This window comes from Drosophila eugracilis, unplaced genomic scaffold (assembly GCF_018153835.1).
Source record: "Drosophila eugracilis isolate 14026-0451.02 unplaced genomic scaffold, ASM1815383v1 contig_2159, whole genome shotgun sequence".
In the NCBI taxonomy this organism is placed as follows: domain Eukaryota; kingdom Metazoa; phylum Arthropoda; class Insecta; order Diptera; family Drosophilidae; genus Drosophila; species Drosophila eugracilis.
Window position 1 is genome coordinate 132,534 of NW_024573043.1, and position 21,203 is coordinate 153,736.

Below are 21,203 nucleotides of genomic sequence, written 5' to 3' on the forward strand. Positions count from 1 at the left end.
AGGTTTAACTATTTATTTACTTCTTTATCGTGTGCTGTAAGGTAAAAGGTATAAGAAAACAAATTTAAAATTACATTCAGCAATTTAATTATTTAAATGTCACAATAAATGGCTTACAAATCATTTATGGAATACAACTTCTTACTTTAGAAGTCCAAGTACATTGCTTAAGACATTTTGACTTTCATATGTGACAGAGTAATACCTATTTTTGCTTCATAAAATACAAAATCACAAAATTCCCGGTATGCTTACTTAGTACTTATCATGTTCTTGTGACAGTTTAATACCTAATATATCTCTTTCGACTACCCTCTGTGTCCGTAACTTATAGATACCATTTCGCTTTAATGGCTCCACTAACTCAGCCCCCAAAATATGTATATATGGTATATTATCGAGTGAAGGGTGCGTAACTCTTTCGCCGGCAGAACTGACTGTAAATGTTCGCGCCTTCTCTCTTGATTATTGGCAGTCATAATTTGGTCATGCATAATGGGACAGGCTGAATATATGAACACCACGATTTGCTACAGTTTCACATTTGAATTATTCGAGTTATTTCGCGGTACATTAAGTCGGGCGCACTCGCACAAAGCCAGAGAATACGGCTCGTTCTTGGCCAGAGGACTCGCAGGCTTTATATTTGAATGCGATAATTCATGCGGGCATTTTCCAGCCCCGATTCAGATTCAGATTCAGATTCAGACCCAGCCCAGACCCAGACCCCGAACCAGAACCACTGGAGATTTATCTGGCAGACCGCAGACTGACGAGCTGGCAGTCGCTCCATTTTAAATTCCAAATTTTTTGTGCCTCAACAAAAAGTTGTGTGTTGATTTAGTGCTTGCTTATTCTTTATTTCTCTTTATGGCTAGCTGTGTGTGAGATTTTATTTGTGTTTGACTTGCTTTTTGTGAACACTTTTAGCACCCGTTCGTGTTTGCCTAACAGGCGTGTTTGTGTTTTCGTGGCTAGTGCACATTTTAATTAAAAAATATTAATAATTAACATGGCAGACGGTCGGTCGAAACGAAAAGCTCAAAATGAAGGGTGGGCTCGGGATTCGGTGTTCGGTCGCTTTGGTCACATAATTTCATATCTGCGTAAAGTACATTAAAGGCGCATAAAAATTCATTACGCAGCGGCGGTGCCGCCAGTTGCCAAACAAATTATCGTTAGCCAAGTTAAAAGGCAAATGGCGGCGGCCTACAGGCCGTGTGTCCACATCACAAGGCCAGGAAAAATGAAGCTGAAGAGCGGTTGTGGAGGAAACAAAACAGAAAACTGTGACACACCACAGAAGCCCGGAAAAGTGTTCGTACTTTTCCCCGGTCGAAAGTCGTCCCCTGTCGGGTACTTATTTTCATTATCTGACACACCTATTTAAAAATTTAAATCTCCAAGTGTGACCCCCATTAGGTGGCACCTAAGACCAAAGAGGGCCTGCATAAATAATTTACTTATTTTTGGGGTCGTAGTCGTCTTGAGCATGCGAACGTGAATTTATTTAGTGGCACTTTTCGGGCGCCCGAAATTTGCAAATTCCTTGCTGAGCCATCAATGTGGCAAGTCTTTCAGAAAAGGTGCTTAGTTGTTTTGGCCCCAAAGCATCACCAGCGGATTCCAAATCAACTTTTGCCCTCTCTCTCTCTAAATTTGCAGCTCATGTTAGCTTCTGGCCCTTTCCTTTTTGTCTACCCCATTGTCCTTTAAAGGATCTTCGAGCCTTCGACCTATTTGGCTCTAGCCCAGGCAATTGGTTATGTCAAGAAGTGGCATGTTTGTTGTGGCTTAGTTTTCCAGGATTTGATTTGGCTCGAACCCGATTAATTTGCACTTAAAACTTTGGTTTTAAAGACTTAAGAGCTTTTGCTAGTAAATGCTCAGGAAATGCTCTTTAATATGTTATAAACTTGGTTAAATTGGTTAAAAGGCTGTAGTTGTTTTTCTTTCTACTCTTTGTGATGATAAGTACTATTTAATTTAATGCTCAATAGGTTTTATTGTCAATATAGGGCATCTATCAGCTAGATGACTAGATTTTACTGAGGTAGCATGTAGGGATCTAAATAGTTTGTCCATCTCACTAAGAACCTCAAAATGCATCTGTCCCTTTCATAATTTTGCAAGAAATGCCACTAAAGCTTTCCCCCTAGGTTTCGCGCCATTATCCTTGGCAGCTGTCATCCGCCATGAAATATCACGCATACGCCGTGTTGTGTCCACACTGCTTCTGCAACGGGACTCTCGACTAAATACCCTAATTGGCTTTAACAATGCCTTAATTTTCTGCTTATAAGAGGGGCGTAAAGGCCCCTTCTCGAGTAAAACAACAACAATGGTACCGAATGCGCTATTGTTATGTCGCCACACTCACACTCACACCACATACACAATACAGTGACAAACAGACAAACAATTGTATGGGTGTACTTGTGCATGGTCACAGGTCATACTCACACAGCCGTGCACTTCATTATAAGCAAATATTTTTAGCCTCATTTCAGCTAAAGACGCTTAAGCACGTTATAACTTTCCGCACGATGATATTGTTGTTGTTTTCTTGTTGTTCTTGTTCTTGCTGCAAACCTTTGCAAAGGCTCACTCACTCACACACTCACATATACACTCACCAGCACATACAAAGCTGGCGCTGATTTACCTAACAAGCGCAACTCGAAGAACAAAAGGCCAAAAGGCAGGGGCAGGGATTCCTGTTGTTGTTTTCATTTAAAGGGATTTAAAAAATTCAAAGGGCAATTGTCATCACACATACATGGACACCAACACACACACATACACTGAAGTGCATAGAGAAAGAGGCAAAAGGCCGTAGAAAAAAAGAAAAAGAGAAAGGGAGCCAGAAAGAAAGAAACTCGTCTTTTGCATCGCTCTAACGGCCTCTTCTTATTGTTTACTTCACTTTTGTTATTACGTGAAGTTGCTGCTGTTTTTGTTGCATTTAAGCACATGCAATAATACACTCAAAGAAAAAAAAGAAACCCTGTAATAACAAAATATAACTCACAGAAGAAGTCTTGGAAGATTGCAGCTCAAAAATATTAACAAAACTAAAATAATTTCTAAATTAATATTTGTGAAACTGTGAGCTTAACGCAATTTCTAATATAGAAGAAGTTCTTATAATACTTTTCTCTCCATTTTCATGCGAGGGAACAAGGACAAAGGACATTCAGGACCCGTTGTCGGCCACACGAGATATTCCATGGACCCTCGACGTCTGTGCCGTGCGACGTTGATTCTATGCTAAATACGAGCAGAACAATGATAATGTCGCATGCTAAATTACATGCAATTATGTATTTTTCCCTTTACCCATTTTCCATTTCGCTGCTGGCTTTCCCTCTGTCCTCGCTCCTTACACTTTTTCGAGCAGTGCTCTTTGCAACATTACCTCAAAACACCGTCAACGTCTCGGTCGCTGTCCCTGTCACCGCTGTCGACACGAGAAAGTATGTTAATAACGAAAAAAAGGAAAAGAGAAGAAATAATGACGAGAAGGAAAGAGTGCGGTAATAGGGAGCTGCACCTGAAATTGCATCCTTTTCGTTGTCCTGTTTGGATTACATTCCAGGGCTACAATTAAGGCAAGGAAATCGGCAACAGAAGAAGATAACTCCTCATGCAACTCATTATCTAGACAATATTTTTAAGATTTTAAAAGAGTCTTTGAAAAAGTAAGCCTAAGGTTAAGAATTTTTTATGCTTTACAACAGTTGATTTTTCTTACCCTTTTCACAATGTTTGACATTTGACTGGGCTCTGTCTGACACTCACCACAATCATTAAGTTTTCTTGTCTATCCCATATCTGATCTTAATTAAACGCTATTTAAAACTTAAAGCTAAATTATTGATAGGTATCCTATCCCTTAATTAAACTGCCATATTCTTGTGTCTGACAAACAATAAATATTATTCAAATTATTAATTTTTGAAAACAGAAGTAGTACTAGATCTAGCTATATGCAATAGTACTAAGATATCATATCATAAAAATAGTTAAAAACTTTCGAAATTCTAAATTTTTTATTCAAAAAAGTATATTTTTGAGAACAGAAGTAGTTCTTGGTCTAACGATATGCAACAGTACCAAGTTATCGAATCATAAAAATAGTTAAAAACTTTAATAAATTATGAAAACATTAAATAATATCCTAAAATCAAAAAGTGCTACCCAAAGTATTAAATGAAAATACAAAATAATTGCTGTTATTTACATTTGCCTTGGCAGTCATGCGTATAACAGTTTCCAAAGCCATGCCATAAAAATACTGGGAATTTCCCGAAGGCAAGGAGGAAAAGGAAATGTTTCGAAATACTTTGAAAGACCAGAAGCAGCAGGAAAGGGCGCTTAATATAAATGTAAAAAATTAATAACTACAGCAAATAAAGACATTTTTTAAATGAGAACCTTTAGTTTAACTTAAAAATAACTTTGTATTAATTTTGATTATGTGAAAACTAAAAAGTCCAAACTAAGCCCTGGGCCTTTTCCACAAATTTCAAATGTGGCTGGCGCTTTCGAAAATGCCAGGCCTCTCGGCCGTTTAGATTCTGCGCTCTGTGGCGAAAGGAGCCGAAAGGACCAAAAAGGACGAGGCACACGAACTTGTGAATGGCGCCCGGAGCAAGGAAACGAGCCAGTTGGGATGGCAAGAGGGACAGAGAGTGGACCGGAGAGCAGGGAATCAGCAAGGAGCAGGCGGCGCGAGTGAGAGCGAGCCATTCGTGAATATTTTATGAACGATGGCAGCGATGGCAGCCAGCTTCGTAGCGCCGATTGCCGAGCTCCAAGAACGCCGAAGAGAAATGTAGGGAAACGCATCCCGTCGTCGTGAGCAGCAGAGCCAGCAGCAGCGACTCTGGCGGCAGCAGAAGCAGCGGGAAAATCGGCAGCAGGAAAATCGGCAGCCTTTCTGCCGTCGTTGCAGTGGCAGCAGCGCCTCCGAATTTTGGCCAATGCGTGTGCTCCTGGCGTTCAGTAAGAAAAGCGTCGCCCAGCGGTCTAGTACGAACGTATACCGAACGCTTTGTATATCCTGTAAATTATATCCTGTGTGTGCGATTGATCTCGTCTGCCTGGTTCGTGCGTAGTTCGAAACATAGACTTCATACATTGCCTTGCCTTGCAATGGCAAATTATTCTGGTCTTGGGCTAACACCTTTTTTTTTGTCTTGAAACGATCCTCTGTAGCAACCTTAATTTATTTGTATTTCTGCGACTTTTATTAAGTTGGTCTTATCACGCCTTTGGAGTCACTGACTTCTAAAGTTTCCAGCAAATTCGCGCGCGACAAAAACCCAGAAGCTGCCGGCAAAATAATTGCCTTTGCAGCCAGCTGCTTGAAACTTTACCAGCGACTTTGAGCCGGCTGAGCAGGGCTTCAGTTTTCTGTTTGGCATTTTCCCCCCTGATATTTTCTCACATATTTTCATTATTTTTCCATTCTGTTTTCTTTCGTTTTTTTGTTTTTTGTTTTTGGCCTGACATTTTACATACCCAGACGTTGATATTAAAAGAAAAGACGTCTGGGAGGCACAGAACTCGTAGTACTACTCGCATGACAGGAATATTTATAATTTCCGCTGCCAGCAGACACAACAGAAAAGAAAGAATAATTTGCGATTACTGGCAGGCAGAAGGCGAAGGAAATCCCTGAAACGATATTACAAGCCAAGTGCGCTTGAGTTCGTGTATTTCCGGTTGAACAAACACATAAGCGAAACATAAAAGAAAGGCGAAAAAATAAAGAAATTCCACATGCCCCATACTTATGCCAATATATATATACCCATATATATATATATATATGTATGTAGTATATAAGGAAGAGTAACCAGCCAGCACGAAAAGTGAAAATACATAGAGCCAAGGCGAGCGAGAGCATATTTCATAAGTTTGCACTCCGCACATATAGAAAACAGAAGCGAGAGCCAGAGAAAGCTGGCGACAAAGGCTAACGCACGACCTTTGGCACAGAGTTCAGATCCTGCGGAGGGGTCAGCGAATCAATAGAGACAAAGGCACAGCCACCGCATCCCATCTCCTAGCAACCGAGTTTCGAGTCCAGTCCAGCAACCAAAATTCACTCGCGAATAATGCTGACCATGTCGACCCTGATGATGCCAGCACCGACCATAGCCATGGGTGCCCCGCAGATCACAATGGGTCCGCACAAGCCGCCGGAAACGAAGCTGCTGGCTATCCATCCCGCAGCAGCGGCCGCAGCAGCCGCCCAGCAACAGCAGCAACAGCAGTCGGTGACAGCTGCCCATTTGCAGCACAATGGCCAGCAGCAGCACTCGCAGCAGCAGCAGCAACAGCAGCAGCAGATGTCGCAACAGCAACAGCAGCAGCAGCTCGTGGGCAGCAACTCCAAGCCAGGTAAGTGGAAAAGCAAGTTTTCCGAGGTGAATGTCCTTACCAGTTTCACCTGTTTCGGTTTCGGTTTCCGTTTCGGATTCGCCGATATTTCCACCGGCAAAAGGTGTTGCATAAATTGAGAAATGTCGCTGCCATTTTGCCCCTGAGACGTGTTTCGAATGCTGCAGACAACAACCTGCATTTTACCATGGGGACATTTTTCACATCAACAATTTTATTATTGTCTCAGACTTTGTGAAACTCAATATAAATATCAATCAATATATGCATTTGCTGATCAGCTATAAGTAGAACTATATATCTTCCTTCAAAACGAACCTTTAACAAGGATTAAATGTGAATTATTACTATAATAGTAAAAACTTTAAAGCGCAACTCTGGTAAAAAGAGAACATTTAATACTATGTAAAACCGTATAAATCAAGCATTAGATTAATTTAAAAAAACGTCAACAGAGTCATTTGCAATTCTAAACGTATTCAGATTGGCTTTCAGCTAGGATTTAATTGAATGAATTTTATTTTGCGATATAATTGCATTTCATTTTCAGCCAAGGATTTGTGAAGGCTTAAAAAGTTAGCAAATCATTCAAACACACCAATGCCAGACACATAATTTATCGTATTAGTTGTATCTTAATAAAATGCTGTTTGTGCTGAAAAGTGTTTTTATATAGTTTTTTCTATCTACAACTATTTAAATTTAAAAAACAAAATTAAAAACTTAGGTTTGCAAAATAAACGCCAATTAAATCACAGAAAAACATTGACTAAAAGAGTCTCAAAAATAGTCAAGCTTAAGATGAACACTTCTCTTGTAAAAACATCAGCTTTTGCATTCAAAGCAATGTCTGAACAATTACAATTCATACCGAAAAAACACCCCAGGCGATCGATATCAGGCAACGATAAAGTATTTCATATTTATAGAAATTTCGTATGCGTCACATGGCCGAAATTATCCTGGCAACACATTCAATTAAAAGTCTACCAGACAGTCGGAAGTCAAGGAGGTAGATTTCAAAAATACCAATAAAGCACAAGTATCACTTTCGGCCAGTTTTGAATGAGTAAAATTGCAAAGGGGCCAAAATCGCACACGTAATCCGGCAAATAACAAAGCTCGAACACGCATTTCGGAGATGAATTATTGTGGACACCACCCCGCCGGGCTGAAATGTCAAGCGTAGGCATTACAAGCATAAATATCAGTTACAATTTTCATATTTTTAACCACAAATGAGAAATTTGATACAGCCCCGGGTAAAGGGAAGAGCGAGTGTTGAGGAAATTGCATGCCCGTAGAGATTTACAACTTAAAAACAACTTAAGCCGAAACTTGGAAACAAAGGCAGGGCTAGAGACGGGACTAGAAACAGGGACTATTCTCCAATTTGTTGGCCTCCCCTGCAACCCCTGAAACCTCTGCAATCCCTCAGACCAACAACGGTTGCTAATGGCAAAAACTATACACAAATAGACACTGGCAGGCATAAAACCGGAAACAACGGCACAGGAAGCTGCATGAAAATGAAACGAGGAAAAGCGGCCAGGCGGCCTGACTTTGGACTGTAATGAAAAATGGAAAATGTCTACTACTACAACGACTAAAAATAGTGAAAAGTTGAGTGTGCGTCGGTGTGGCATCTCGTTGAGTCGAAAGCCAGCCTGGCTGGCTGGCAGCAAGAGCAACTTGAAAATGAATTTAATTATGGCAAAAAAGTGAAAATTTCCACACTTGAGTCTGCGAAGTTTGCCTTTCCCTTTGGCCGCCGGAGCGTTGATGAGCGGCTGCAAAGTGTGAGAAAATTACTAGACAAGACAACACCAACTGCCAGGGCATACATATAAATAGGAGCCGGGGCGAAAGTGAAGAGTCTGCCGGTTCCGGGCATTGTGTAAGTTGGCTTAATGCGGGGCGGCTTACTAGAAGTCCGGGAAATCGTTGGGGGAAAACCCTGGGAAATGAATGCGAAAGTGGAGCAAATTCGCTAGTGGTTAACCAGCACCAAAAAAGTGACAAAAAAAAATAGGTGGAGAGTCATTTCCAGGACAATTGACTTTGCGATGATCCACACTTGGTAACTAATTAGCACGGATATAAAAAGTCGATAACCGCACAGCCACTAAGCTAACTAATAGTTAATTGGAAATTGGCATTCTAGCCAATTATCCTAGCAAATTTAATTTTCTGCTTAAATGTTAAAGTTTGCAGTTTCCTTAAGACAGGTTTCAGGTTTTATTATGCTCCTTAAATAGTGACTGAGTCATAATCATTTCGATAGATATTTCTCTATTAAGCAATTTTTTCTCTGGAAATTTCAAGATTACAGAAAATTGAAAATGTTATACAAAAATTTCCATTTCCTCTTGTAACTGTGCAAAAGTTCTCTTCTGGGAAACCAGAAAAACGACTCAAATGGGAAACGAGAAGAAGGACAATTGACTTTGTGATGAGCCACACTTAGTTACTAATTAGCAGAGAACTAGAAAAAGTCGACAACCGCACACCGACAAAGCAAACATTGATTACCAGGCCAAATGATTGCAAATTGAAAATTAAGCACGCCGCTGAATTTCCAATTCAAATGCGAGAGAGTCGGCCAAACTGCCGGCAAACGAAAGGAGCAGAGCGTAACAGGCACATGCATATAAATTTATATATGCAGTAAGGACATACTCACACATACAGCACACCCACACAGCTGCAGTGGCACACGGTGCATGAACTTTCGAGCAGCACTTACACCCATACATACACCCTTCCACACACACACACAGAGAGCTAAAAGAGTGGGTGGGTTACACCTACATGCCGCTGTTGCAAAAACAAACAGCGACTGCGAGTTTCTCAAGTGTCGCAACTGCAACAGCAGCAGCCAAGCCAACAAGTGCCACAGTAGTTGGCTGTGTGGAGAGAGATGCCCATCCCAGGCATCACAACAGCATCAACCTCTACAATGGCACACTACAGTGGCAGTTAGCCCTAAAACTTAGTTTAGGTTTTATAAAAAATCTACCTTAAGTCTTGACTTGTAGGTTTATTTCAACGGTTTGTAGAGTTTTCAATCATAGCAACAGAAAGCAGGGAAAGCGATCTTAATTTAAATCATACGTTATTTTGGATCTAAATCTGTAAAGGAAGACTAAGCAAGAATAAATGTACAAACTCATTAGAAGTAATTTGAAGTATATTATTTTAAGAAATATGTTGGCTTTTATTTATAATTTCTTTAATCATCAACTTAGAGAGCCTTCAATGATGTTATGTATAGACACATTTCTCTGATCAAATAGTAATTTAAATTTCGCCCACACTAATTTCCACTGTATTTTGGTGTATTATCTCCATCTGCCTGTGATCCGCCTGCACTTGGCTGTTTTTCCTTGCCCCCAAATGATGCAACAACAACAAGAACGGCGAGCGCGCTTTACTTTCGCTCAGGCAGCGGCGACAGCAAAACTTTTAAATTGGTTGGCAACACTTGCAGCTAACATATATACACACACCCCCGCTTACGGACAAACACACATACTAAATGTTTGTTTTGGAAATGAATTTGGCAATTTTTGTACAGCAGAAAGGTTTTGGGGGCAAGTCGGAAGGAAAAGTGGCAAAGTGAGGCGAGAGACAGCAGGCAACACCTCAAAGTAATTTGCCACCAAATCATTGGAAAGAGTCAGCTGCGAAGGCAGAATAACTGAAAAGGATAGCAGAAGCCGAAAAGTATGCAATGCCAAATGAAACACACATTCACACGAGAGTATGTAAGGAAAAGCATGTAATCTGTGTGAGTGAGTGTGTATGTGTGAGGGTTTGTGTGGGTAAAAAACCACCAAAGTGAAATGCATTTATCGACCGCAAAGCGTTCGAAATGAAATCTGTTTAAAGGATTTTAATACCCCAGCAGAAACGTGGAGTCTGCATCAGTATCTTTGATTGTATGTGTGTGTGTGTGTGGATGGAAGTGCAAGGAGCTGCGGGCGTAAGGGTGCTTCGGTGTATTGGTGTACGGGTGGTGAACACAAAAAGTCAATGAATTCGTTTGGCGAATTGAAAAATTAATTCAGTTGCCGTCGCTGGCATTGATAAGGAAAAGTACAGGGAACTGGAAAAACTTTTACACGCCGCTTTCCTTTTATGTGTGTCTTTATCTTCAGTTCGTCTGTGTTTGTACTTACACATACATACACATTGACAAGCTTTTTACTTACTAATGATTTCTCATTTCGCTTACGGTATTTCTCTGTTACTGTTACTTGTGCTTTTTGTCTTACTTTGCGTTTTACAGCTCACAGACACACTAACACAAACACAGAGCCGCACACCCACCCAAATTACTCACTGACGTTGTTGTGGATTTTCCCCATTTTCCCTCTCGCAAAAGCGAAGGAAATTAAGCAAAAAGCGCAAAGATTTATTTCGCTTTGATCAAAATTAAATGAATTGATTTTAATACGCCCCGTGGGCAAGATATTTCCTACGCTTTCGCAAATGAAAACGCATAAAAAAGGTGTTGGTTGGCCTTGTGGGCGTGGCCGTTTCTGGGCGTTCATTGTGAGCTTTATTTTATGCCAACGGCCATTACAATTGAGTAGCTTTGGCCATGGCTATGTACCAGTGTCTGTGTGAGCCATTTGAATTCCCATCTTGAGTGGTAGTGGCAAGGAGTGCTCCTGCTTAAAGACTCTCAATAAATTCTACTTGAATTGGGTACAAAGTGGAGGATGCGATAAAATGTTTAAGGAAAGCGTGTCAAGATATTAATGCTGTATTGCTTTTGTAAATAAAGGAGGTTAAGTATGAAGGGAAACTCGAATTTTGTTCCTAAAAAAATATATCTATAGGTTTGTAGTCCTTAAAGACACTTTTTTAAGGCAATTAAGTTGGTTTTATCATCAAATTTTACAAATAAAATGATAAGTAATGACCTTATATTAACCTTTCGTTACTTAATACCTTATAATGCATAATTTGCATCTAAAAATAGGACACATTTTAGGTACAGTACCTCTTCACCGAGTGAAACATAAAAATCGTTTCTCGATTTGATGTCTCCCCGCTGTCCTGTTCATTCCGTTTGATTACATTTCATTTGATTGGTAACATTTTTGACTGTCCATTTTTTACACTGCATTTTCTTTTGTGTTCCGTTTTGTTTCCTGTTGGCGGCGGCAAATGAAAAGTTTACATTTCATTGCTCAATTCGACATTTGACATTTGGCAGCGGCACTGGCATAGAAAATGAGGTTCAGTTTTTTGCACAGTCTCCGATTTTCAGAGCTCTTTTTGAGCTTCCTTTTTGGTTTTCAAAATTCAGACAATTGACAGCGGCGTCATTGTTGTTGTTCGTATTGTTTGTCATCGCATTTGTCGCTTTCGGTCTGTCGATTTTTCCGCTTTTCCTCTTGCCGCTTGTTTCGCTGGCGCCGTGTAATAAAAGTGTCTGCGGATCGTTCGCTTGTTGCACGGTGTAACAAATTGCTCATGCCCGCATCGCATCCGAGCAAAGCGGATTTTCGGGTCTGTGAATGGGTAGGTGTGGGTCCAGCCACTGGTCAACACTTTGGCGCAATTTAAATTTCATGCATTTTTCATTAACGCCAAAAAGGAGGCGACCACTCGACTGGGGTCCTCCATTACCCAGCGCCAAGGACGTGAACTGTTTTACAGAAGCTGTCCAAGAAAGAAAGTGCCACAGCAGCGGGAAAAATAGTAATAGTGGTTAGGTATAGCTTTAAGTATAGTTTATACTTTATACTATCTCTCTACTAAAATTATATACAGTTAAGCTTTTCAGTTCTTCCTTCACTTAATGTTAAACATTTTCCAAATGACTTTCCTATGAATTGACCAACTGATCTGATGACCGCAACTGTAGATTAAGAGACTGAGTAAGGAAATACGCCAAATGGAAGGTTGGCTCATCTTAAATGCCCATCCATTTTACTGCTGCAGCCCCATATACCAAAAACACACAGAAACACTTGGGCTCGAGGGCCGAGGCCCATTTACATTTTCGTACTTTTGCAATGGCCAGCGTCCAATGCCACTACCCCATCTTTGCCCACTCTCGAAGTTAAGACCATCCTGTAGTTCGTTTCGTATCGATTTTGAGTGTCGCCTGCCATTCAAATGCTTTTTATTTCGCATTTATGTGCCTGCCCCAGACTTTGTCCTCACACTTCTTAGTTTTTCCTCAGCCACCGACTGACTTTGGCACGTTTTAATGCATTGGCCACAGTTCCTCCTTCAGCCGGCAAGATGGGACTGAAGTTACACAGGGAAAAAATATCAAATATTTTTATTATTTAATATAGTAAAGTTATGAAATCTTAGATTAAGGATAAAATAATACCAATTTTAATCACTATAAGCTATGGAAAAAATATAATATAAAATTTGATAAGATTTAATTTTCCCCGTGTATCGCAAACGTGTGAGTCCTTTTCCTTAACCCTTTACCGCCGTGTCCGCATTGTTTTGCTCGTTTGGCATTCCGGCTCTTCGGTTCTCTGTGCCTTCGTTTTTATGCCTGGGCCAAACTTTTGCATAAAGTCATTTGGGGCGTTGATGGAATTTTTGAACGGACCGCCCAGTACCGATCGCCGGGTAAAAGCGTTTAGTCTTGAGCTAAGTTTTATGAGCTGTGCGTGCGAACTTCTGTTTGACTTTGGTCTCATTTGCGCTGGCAAATACGGCAATTTATGCAAATAATAATTTATAAAATTTCGCATAGTTTTCCGGGGCAAAAGCAAGTACAGATCCAGAGCTTAGCCGAAAATAAAAACAGTTCGGGCTAAATAAAACAAAGTGTAGGTAAATAAAACATGGACTGCGGGCTGGCCAGGGTTTCCGGCTTGGCCTGGCCATAAAAAGTGCTAAGTAAACACATGTGCCCGAGACCGTTCCCCCTACCCGCTCTTTGCACATCCGCACCCGCAAAGCAAATGCCTGCACATAGTATAAACACATAAATTTATGCATTTTCAATGGAGAGCTGTTAGCATAAATTTACGGCCCGAAAAAAAATGGGGAAAAATCAACGAATGGTGGGCGGGGGTTTGGGCAAATGGTGTTGGAGGGTCAGCCAGCAACAACCAACGGTACAAAAGTGCTTAACAAAACAAAACAAAACAGAGCGAAAATAGCGTTAAAGCAACGCAAAGCAAACAGTCGACAGTTGAGTTGCTGCAGAGCTCGAAACAAACAAAAAAATGCAAACAGAAAACAAACACAGCAAAAAGGCAACTCGCCGGAAAGCGGAAAAGGGTGGCACAGGGGTCTATCTAGGGGACGAGAACGGGTTGGTCGGTTAAGGGTTAACGGTTGCCATTGCCAAGGGGGAGTGCCCAGCTGGGGTGTCCTGCAAAAAACTTGAAGCAAATAGAGAGACTGCTTTAAAAACCTTAACACATTTCCAATGATTGAATCAATAAACGGCGACAAGTGCGTTTGTATTGTTCGGGGTGAGTGTGTTTGTATAGACTTCTGCACTGAAGGAAAATTTGTATATTTAAAATGAAATATTTAAGATTTTGAATTACAAAATTAAAATATTCTGCAAGGTCATATAAAGATGAAACCAACGCATTTTCAGGATTTCATACCCATATACATGTTGTTTAATCTTCTTCAATTACACCTTCAAGACAACGACACAATCTTGGAACACCTAAAGCATATTATAATTAAAACATATAATTTTCTTTCTTTTAAGTCTCCTTTTTTGCTGAGTGCATTTGTGTGACTGCCGCTAACTACTGCCAATTGGCGATTCGGAAAAGAGCAACTGCTGCCCTTTTTCGGCAGGATGCGTGTCCCCCTGTTATTTTTGCATACTTGCGTTTGTTACCAGCTGGCACTGCTGAGTCCCTAACAGAACCCTTTTTTCTTGGTCAAAAAGTGCAATTTTAAACTGCAACTCTGGGCGAGGCTTTTTTTACGTGAGCACACCTTTGCCTGTAGGCTGTGGCCAACTACTACCCGAATTGCATATGGCAAACGTTAAAAGGTTTGCCTTCGGGCTAGTGCGAAAAACGAGAAAAGGATTACAGAGTCAATTTAAAGTTGAAGCTGACCAAACCGACAAATCCTTAAAATTCTGTATTATTCAGATACGTTTCCGGCATAAACCACGCTGAGAGCACGCTTTGTGCTGGCTGGAAAAACTTTCTCTAATTATAAATATCAGTTGCCATGACCGTTTCACATTCGTTGCTTGGCCAAGAGTTGAATGGAAGCCGCAGAAAACAATTTGCAAACTTTGCAGGATCTGCGGTGGCTTTTTCTCATGTCGCCTCCTTCCGCAAAAGGCAAACTTTAAACATTTTCATCGCACTTTTCAGCGCAGAAGTCATGGCGAACTGGAGTTAGATATGTCAATAAGCACGCACACCGTACATCCTTCGGCAACTTATCAATTTTTCCATGCTCAAACCCACTTAAAAGCGATCCCCAAAGGGGGCAGAACATTGGGGAAGGGGCTTGTGTTCGCTAGAGAACAGTACAAACATTTGACTCCGACGGAGAGAGGCAATGGCAAAGTCAAAACGAAGCGGAGATGCAGTCGGAAATGCCATTGAAAATAGTTTAAAGTTGCACCAAAAAGGATATTGAGCTAAGCCAGTTGCAGCTTACAAGGAGGAGTGTTTGTGTGGCTGTTCCATATACACTGTAAAAATTTCAAAGTAACTACTATCTTAATCTTCTTCATCTTTCCTTTTCAACAAGATTTAAAAACTATGGGAAATGTATCTTCCAAATGCTAGTTAAATCTCTGTAAAATCATTTTTGTCTTCAGATGGATAAAAAGTTTCATGGAGTTATCCAAAAACTTTGAAATATAAATTACCCAAATTTTTGTGTAGTGTAAAGTGTGTGTTTGCTCATGTGCTGGTGCTGTCCTCTGTTGGTTTTCTATTTGCCTTCGACTCGCTGCTCGCTGGCTGCTTATGGAAATCCGCATGATGATTGCATATCCTTCGCCAGAGACGCTGCCATATCCCTAATGCCGCCGAAAGTTTGCGTTCATTTGGCTGCTGCATGCCAGCCGGATTCCCGCTTCACTCCGCCCGCTTCCTGCCATATATTTCCTATCCTTCTTTTTTTTTATTTCTGTGATGCTTTCAGCTGAGAAAACTTTTACTTGGGTTTTTCCTATTTTCCTTGTCGGCTGCGGTGGCGGTGGCCAAAGTGTTTCTCTTGCATTTGAAGAGCTTTTTCTTAATGTCACTTATGCATAAGTTCCTATGAGTTTGGCCACACACACACACACACACCCACCCGGCGGAGTACATACATATATGCATATCCATGGCCGGGGTGGAAGCTCACTCATGTTTGCATGTGGATAAAAGTGCAGCGGGTGTGCGTGTGTGTGTGTGTTTGTGTTTGAGACTAACTTGATGGCACATCCTCCATGGGGATTTACAAGTGCTTAGTTCTATGTCGCAAAAAAACGCTTTAATATTATTATACTTTCTTCTATGTGCTCTGGCAATTTTTGCTATTTTTTCATTTGCTTTTAAATTAAATGAAATGGCCAAGGCAAGAGGAAGAGAAATACATCTTGCTGTACACATTAAATGGCCGGGTTCTTAAAGCTTTTTTGCCAGCCACCAACCGCAAAACATCATAAATAAACACCGACGCACACACGCGCCTTGTGATGTATTACATGTGTCGGCATTATTTACTTAACTCGGCTCTGCTCTATTTTAGCCGCTCCAAAAAGTCAAGTCTACTTTTGTGGGCGCAGCTATTAGTGCAGCAGCGACGCCGGCTGAAACGGCGACAGCGGCCAAATGGCAACAACAATGCCTTATAGCCGTGCCACAAGGATGAAGACATTAAGGCCCAGCATGCGTTACCAACACAGAAACACCAACACACACGCACACATTGCCAGACATGGGCGTAAAGAGAAAGAAATATAATGCCAACATAACATTTAATCCAAGGAATTCCATATCGCTGCCAGTGGGAAAGCCACTGGGGCAGCCGAGGAAGCCACCACAGCAAACATTCGGCACCGTGAAGCAAAGTTGGTTGATGTCGGGTGGCAAATGTGGTCGAACAAACATCGGCGTAACCCTAGAAGGGCTTTGGGAATTATCAGTTTAGGTGTTCGTCGAAATAGCAGGGAATTAGTATTTAATTAGCTGAAATGTAGCTTGATTTGCTGTTGGTTTTCAGTTAAGTATTTTTGGTTAAAGTTCTTTTGATTTGATAACAACTTTACGTTAAGTTTAAGTTAAGGTGTGTCTATGGTAAAATGGCTCATAGATTCTTAAGAGAGAAGAAAACCTAAGGAAAGATACAACTAGTACAGTCCCAATATATGTCATATTATATACTATACTTCAAATTAACCTTCAACTTCATAGTTAAATTACTCTAACTACAACCTGAGTACTTCTTAAAAGTCCTTTAGCAAGACAATCCTATTGATGGCTAATGCCTGGACGATCATTGCGTAATCTGAGTGGCTAAACGCCACCACAAAGATTCTAGCCGAAGGCAACTCGTAATGTTTATTTCCACTGTGCTTATCTGGGCAGAGCCAGAGCCAGAGCCAGAGTCGGAGTTCTGGCTTTGGCGCACTTAAATGGCACATGAGAAAAATAGAGGAGCGCAGCAGAAATACTTTTAGCAGCTGAACCGAGCTGAGCTTCTGGTCTGGTCTGGTCTGGGTTTCTGGGCTGCGGATGAGCCAGCAACGGAAGGAAGAAATAATCATAAAAATTATTTCAGCATACACACACATACCAGCTCACGTAATGCACATGTGTGTGAGTGGTGATCATAATGTTGCAAGGCGTCGCCAGGGGAATCTCTTCATTTTCGATGCCTCGGCAGGATTTACACTTTAATGGCAGAGCGCAAAAGTGAAAAAAGCAAAGGCAAAGGCGTGGCTGCCTTTTTTAATTTTCGTGCTTCATATTTTCTATTTAGCAGAGCAGATCTCAACGTTTATGTATGTGTGTATGTTTGTGTCTGTGTTAATGAGTCTCGTGTCTGGCCAAATTGATATCCCGCCGTCATTTTTAATGCCTTATGAATGTGGCTAATGAAACTGTGCGTGCCCCAGACTCAGTCCCAGCCAAAGAGCACTTTTTATTATTATTTTCCTAAACCACACTTAATGCTCATCGTTCTCCCCCATTATTTTCTTTGCAGGTAAGCCAACAAACCGTCTCTCGACCGAGACTTCATTTGCCAAAAAAGGGAGCCCCCAAAAAACATGATTGGAAGTCGGTAATTTTGAAGGCCGCCACGGTGAGTTGCAAAAGCCGCATACCGACTGGCAGTCGTGGAAAATTTGATTTATTCGGGCACGTGGATGCACCCGGGGGCGCCAAGAAAGTAAAGTAAAATAAAATAAAAGGGCAACAGGGGAACGACCACCGACAGCAGCAGCATCGTTAACATTTAATTATGCCATTTTCATTTCCGTAATGAAATGAACTTGTTAGGGTAGCCTTTGTTCTCTTATTCATTGCCCTGGCAAATTATCATTGATTTTGTTGCTTAATCCGCCTGACCGTCGCACTAAGGTGAGCATTAAATCGAATTAATTTCGGGCGGCCACCCGACCACCCGACCACCCCATTTGTCGGTTTCCAGTTGTTGTCCTGGAGTGGCCATTTGACATTTGTCGACAAAACGTTTACATTAAATGTCTTGTGCCGTGTGACCATTGCCCATTGCCCATTGCCCATTCCGCGTCCTCATCCTTGTTCTTCGTTTTTGTTTCGTCCTTCTCCCCATTTGTATTATACCAAATGTCTTGGCCCTGTCTACGGGTCGACATTCCTGAAATTTTGCGCATTGTCCGGACGGAGCGAAAGTGACAAGGATGGCAGGGAACGAGAGCTGGACGCTTAGCGCCCAAGTTGAGACATTTGCGTTGACAATTGCTCGGAATTGGAAATAAGATATTTGCGAGTCTTGACTTTTATGTGAGCCGGGAATTCGGAACTCGGAATTCGGATTTCGGATTTGGGCTTTCGAATTATATTTATTGGCAATTCGGGGAATGTCATGACCATACATTAGTCAAGACCAATGGCAAATGCAATTAAACACATCACTTTACCAATCTTCCCTTCAGGAATCACTCAATTTGAAATCTCGTGTCGGGTTTTTCGGGTCTCGCACACGCTCCATTAAACGGCAAACAAATGCCGTGGAAGCCAAAGTTGGAAGAGGAAGCCGCTCGGGGTTTTCTACGCAAATTTTTTAATTTATTGCATAAAATGTTTTTGGGGTTTTCCTATGTTGGCAAGCCACAAAAGCCAAAGAAATTGTTTCAATTTGTCATGACAATTTCTTTGAAATGCCTCAGCTAAAAAATGTCCGCCCCCGCAAAATGTCCTCAAAGGCGATGGCCTGGGCGGGGGCAATGTCGTCTGCCATCAAAGCACTGAATTCAATTTGGTTTAGGGCGAAGCCCGGCTCATTCCTTTGGTAATTTCCCAAAAGTTCCTCGTAGGTCTATGCCGGTTGCTTTATTTGCTCGGCTGTAATTTGCAATTTTCACCTTGCCACGCCGCCGAGGGAATGGAAAAAGTCGCGGGAAGGAAATCGTTGAGAGCCAGACCATTATCAGAATTGCCACTGTGGCAAGTGGGCCTGGGTGGCACCGAGAGTTGACAAATCAGCGGCGCCTTCCCAATGACATTAAAGGCAGCTCAGTTGAGCTGAGACGAGGCCGTCGTAATGCTTGGCTGCCGCTGATGATAATGGATGCTGGTTTTGGCTCAGCCATTTGGCAAGCGGCTGCAGTAAATCTGATATTTCCCCTTGGCATAAATAAATAAGCAAATGGATGCTAGGGGGAGGGTATGTGGAGGTTCTAAAACCGATCGCAATCTGAAATTGCATGTTGCAAAATCAAATTCCGCAAACTGTGACCCAAATTAATGCTGTTGATTGCGGGCAGTATTGGAAGTAAATTAAACATCAAGTCATGAAAAAGTGATTAAAATTAAAGCAATTCATGTTTTTGTAAACTAATCAAAGATATTCCCTAGTGAGTAATTAATATTTATAAGAAGTAATTAAGATAAAGGCCAGAGAATGATACTGTCATTCAATATGCTGCTGGTCTCATGAAATTAAACCAAATCGTTAAACCAACTTAATCTGAATACGTGCAAAAGGGAAAACAATTTGGCTAATAGATGCATTCTACCATTCGCTATCCTTTCGCCTGCATCTTGTGGCTGCCACTCAAATGAAAAGCAACGTGTCCCTGGGCAACGGATCCCGATCCCTAGCCCAACCTCCTCCCCACGCCACACCAAACACATCTCACGTGGCAAAACCCAAACTGAACCCGAACAGGACGATAAATCTTCAGCTGGAAGCGTTGGCATCGATGATGCGCCTTTAAGCTGCTTAGTCTCTGTCCGCATCCTGATTCCTCTCGCCTCTCGCCGCCACCCCTCACCCTCCAAAACTCTGGGTTTGGCTTGCAATTTCCGCTGCGCCGGCGGGACGCATATTAGCTGGCTGCCAGTGGATTCTGGATTCCGGGTGGACAGGCGACGGAAGCATCACGGCGGAAGCGCAAGAACAAAGTAGCCAGATCCGGACAGCTCTGAACGGCCACTGCAGCTGGAATTTCTCGGGTGAAGCTCCTTTGGATCTGATGACTGGCAGTCGCGGATGTAACAATATGATTGGATTATTATTATATTATTTATTGAAGGGGTCCGGCTCAAGTGTTGGCTGCTCCGGAGGCCGGGGCGTAAGATAATGAATGGTGGCATCGGCATCGGCATCTTTTCTTCTATTTTTTCTTCATTGCTCTACTCTAGTTTTTTCTTCCTCGGACTCTATTCCATTTTTTTTTCGTTGGCCTCAAATGGCAGGCAGACATGCAATCAGCCAAAGGATCTCTGCCGTTCGGGCGTTTGTAATTGGGCCCTTTTATCTCGTCCACCGTTCGGGCCAATTAAAGTTAGTTTGCAAAGTAATTAAGACGATTATGTGGCGCTCAAGTATCAATAAGCGCCAATTATCCAAGTATTTCGCATCGATTGTTACTCGTTGCGGCGCTCTTTTCGGTTTTCGCTTGAAATCATTTTGTTAGATAATTTTTTAGCGCCACTTAAGTGATTGCTTTTGGTGGCCGAGGCAAAGGTTATGTAAATGGAAAATGGAAAATGGAAAACGTAATTACGGACACGAAAAATAATTATGGCAAAGGGGGTCAAACGGCAAAAGGAAAGAGTTGGCTGACAAGGATTTAATTGGCTGCACTGCGGCTGATGGAATGCGGACTTTGATTTCGAAACTTAGATGGAAAATAAAGGCTTTAAGTGAATCTAAAACTTAAAAGCCTGATTAAAAGTTGCAAAGGCAACTCAACTTATACATAACTTATAACTATTTAAAATAATATTTTCTCCATGTGTAGGGAGAAAGGTTCTACAAGGGAAAAGTAACTGTCAAGAGCCGGAGCAGAAATCATGCAACTTCAGCAAGCTAAACTGCAGTCAATGCCGGGCGTCAATCAAGCAACTTTTGGCTTTTGCTAATGAACTTCAGGGCGCATCCACTCATTTGAAAGTCACTCAGCTTAATTCACAACACTGCCACGCCCATCGTCCTCTAACCCTCGTCTATCCTTCGCCTCCTCACGAACCAGAACTAATTCCAGAGTCTGTCGCTTCGGCAGTGTCAGAAAGCCAAATTTTAATCTGTGATGTTGCCAAAACTTGATAAAGAAAGTTCAGTCTTGTATGCCACATGCTTAGATGGATGCCACACCCAGTGGATCA

General features: G+C 41.6%; 1 protein-coding gene across 9 annotated transcripts in view; it reads left to right on the forward strand.

Moving 5' to 3' along the window:
• Nucleotides 1-4,962: 4,962 nt before the first annotated feature.
• Nucleotides 4,963-21,203, forward strand: part of LOC108116057 (nucleolysin TIA-1) — an 87,478-nt gene continuing 71,237 nt past the window's right edge. For 2 of the 9 annotated variants that reach the window (XM_017227758.2, XM_017227766.2), the window contains exons 1-2: nt 4,963-5,108; nt 5,623-6,411. In XM_017227758.2, the coding sequence (XP_017083247.1) occupies nt 6,126-6,411 (286 nt within the window). In that variant the 5' untranslated portion in view covers nt 4,963-5,108; nt 5,623-6,125. Of the gene's footprint in view, nt 5,199-5,568; nt 6,412-21,203 lie in introns of all 9 variants that reach the window. The other 7 variants (XM_017227760.2, XM_017227761.2, XM_017227762.2 and 4 more) reach the window with 7 other exon arrangements.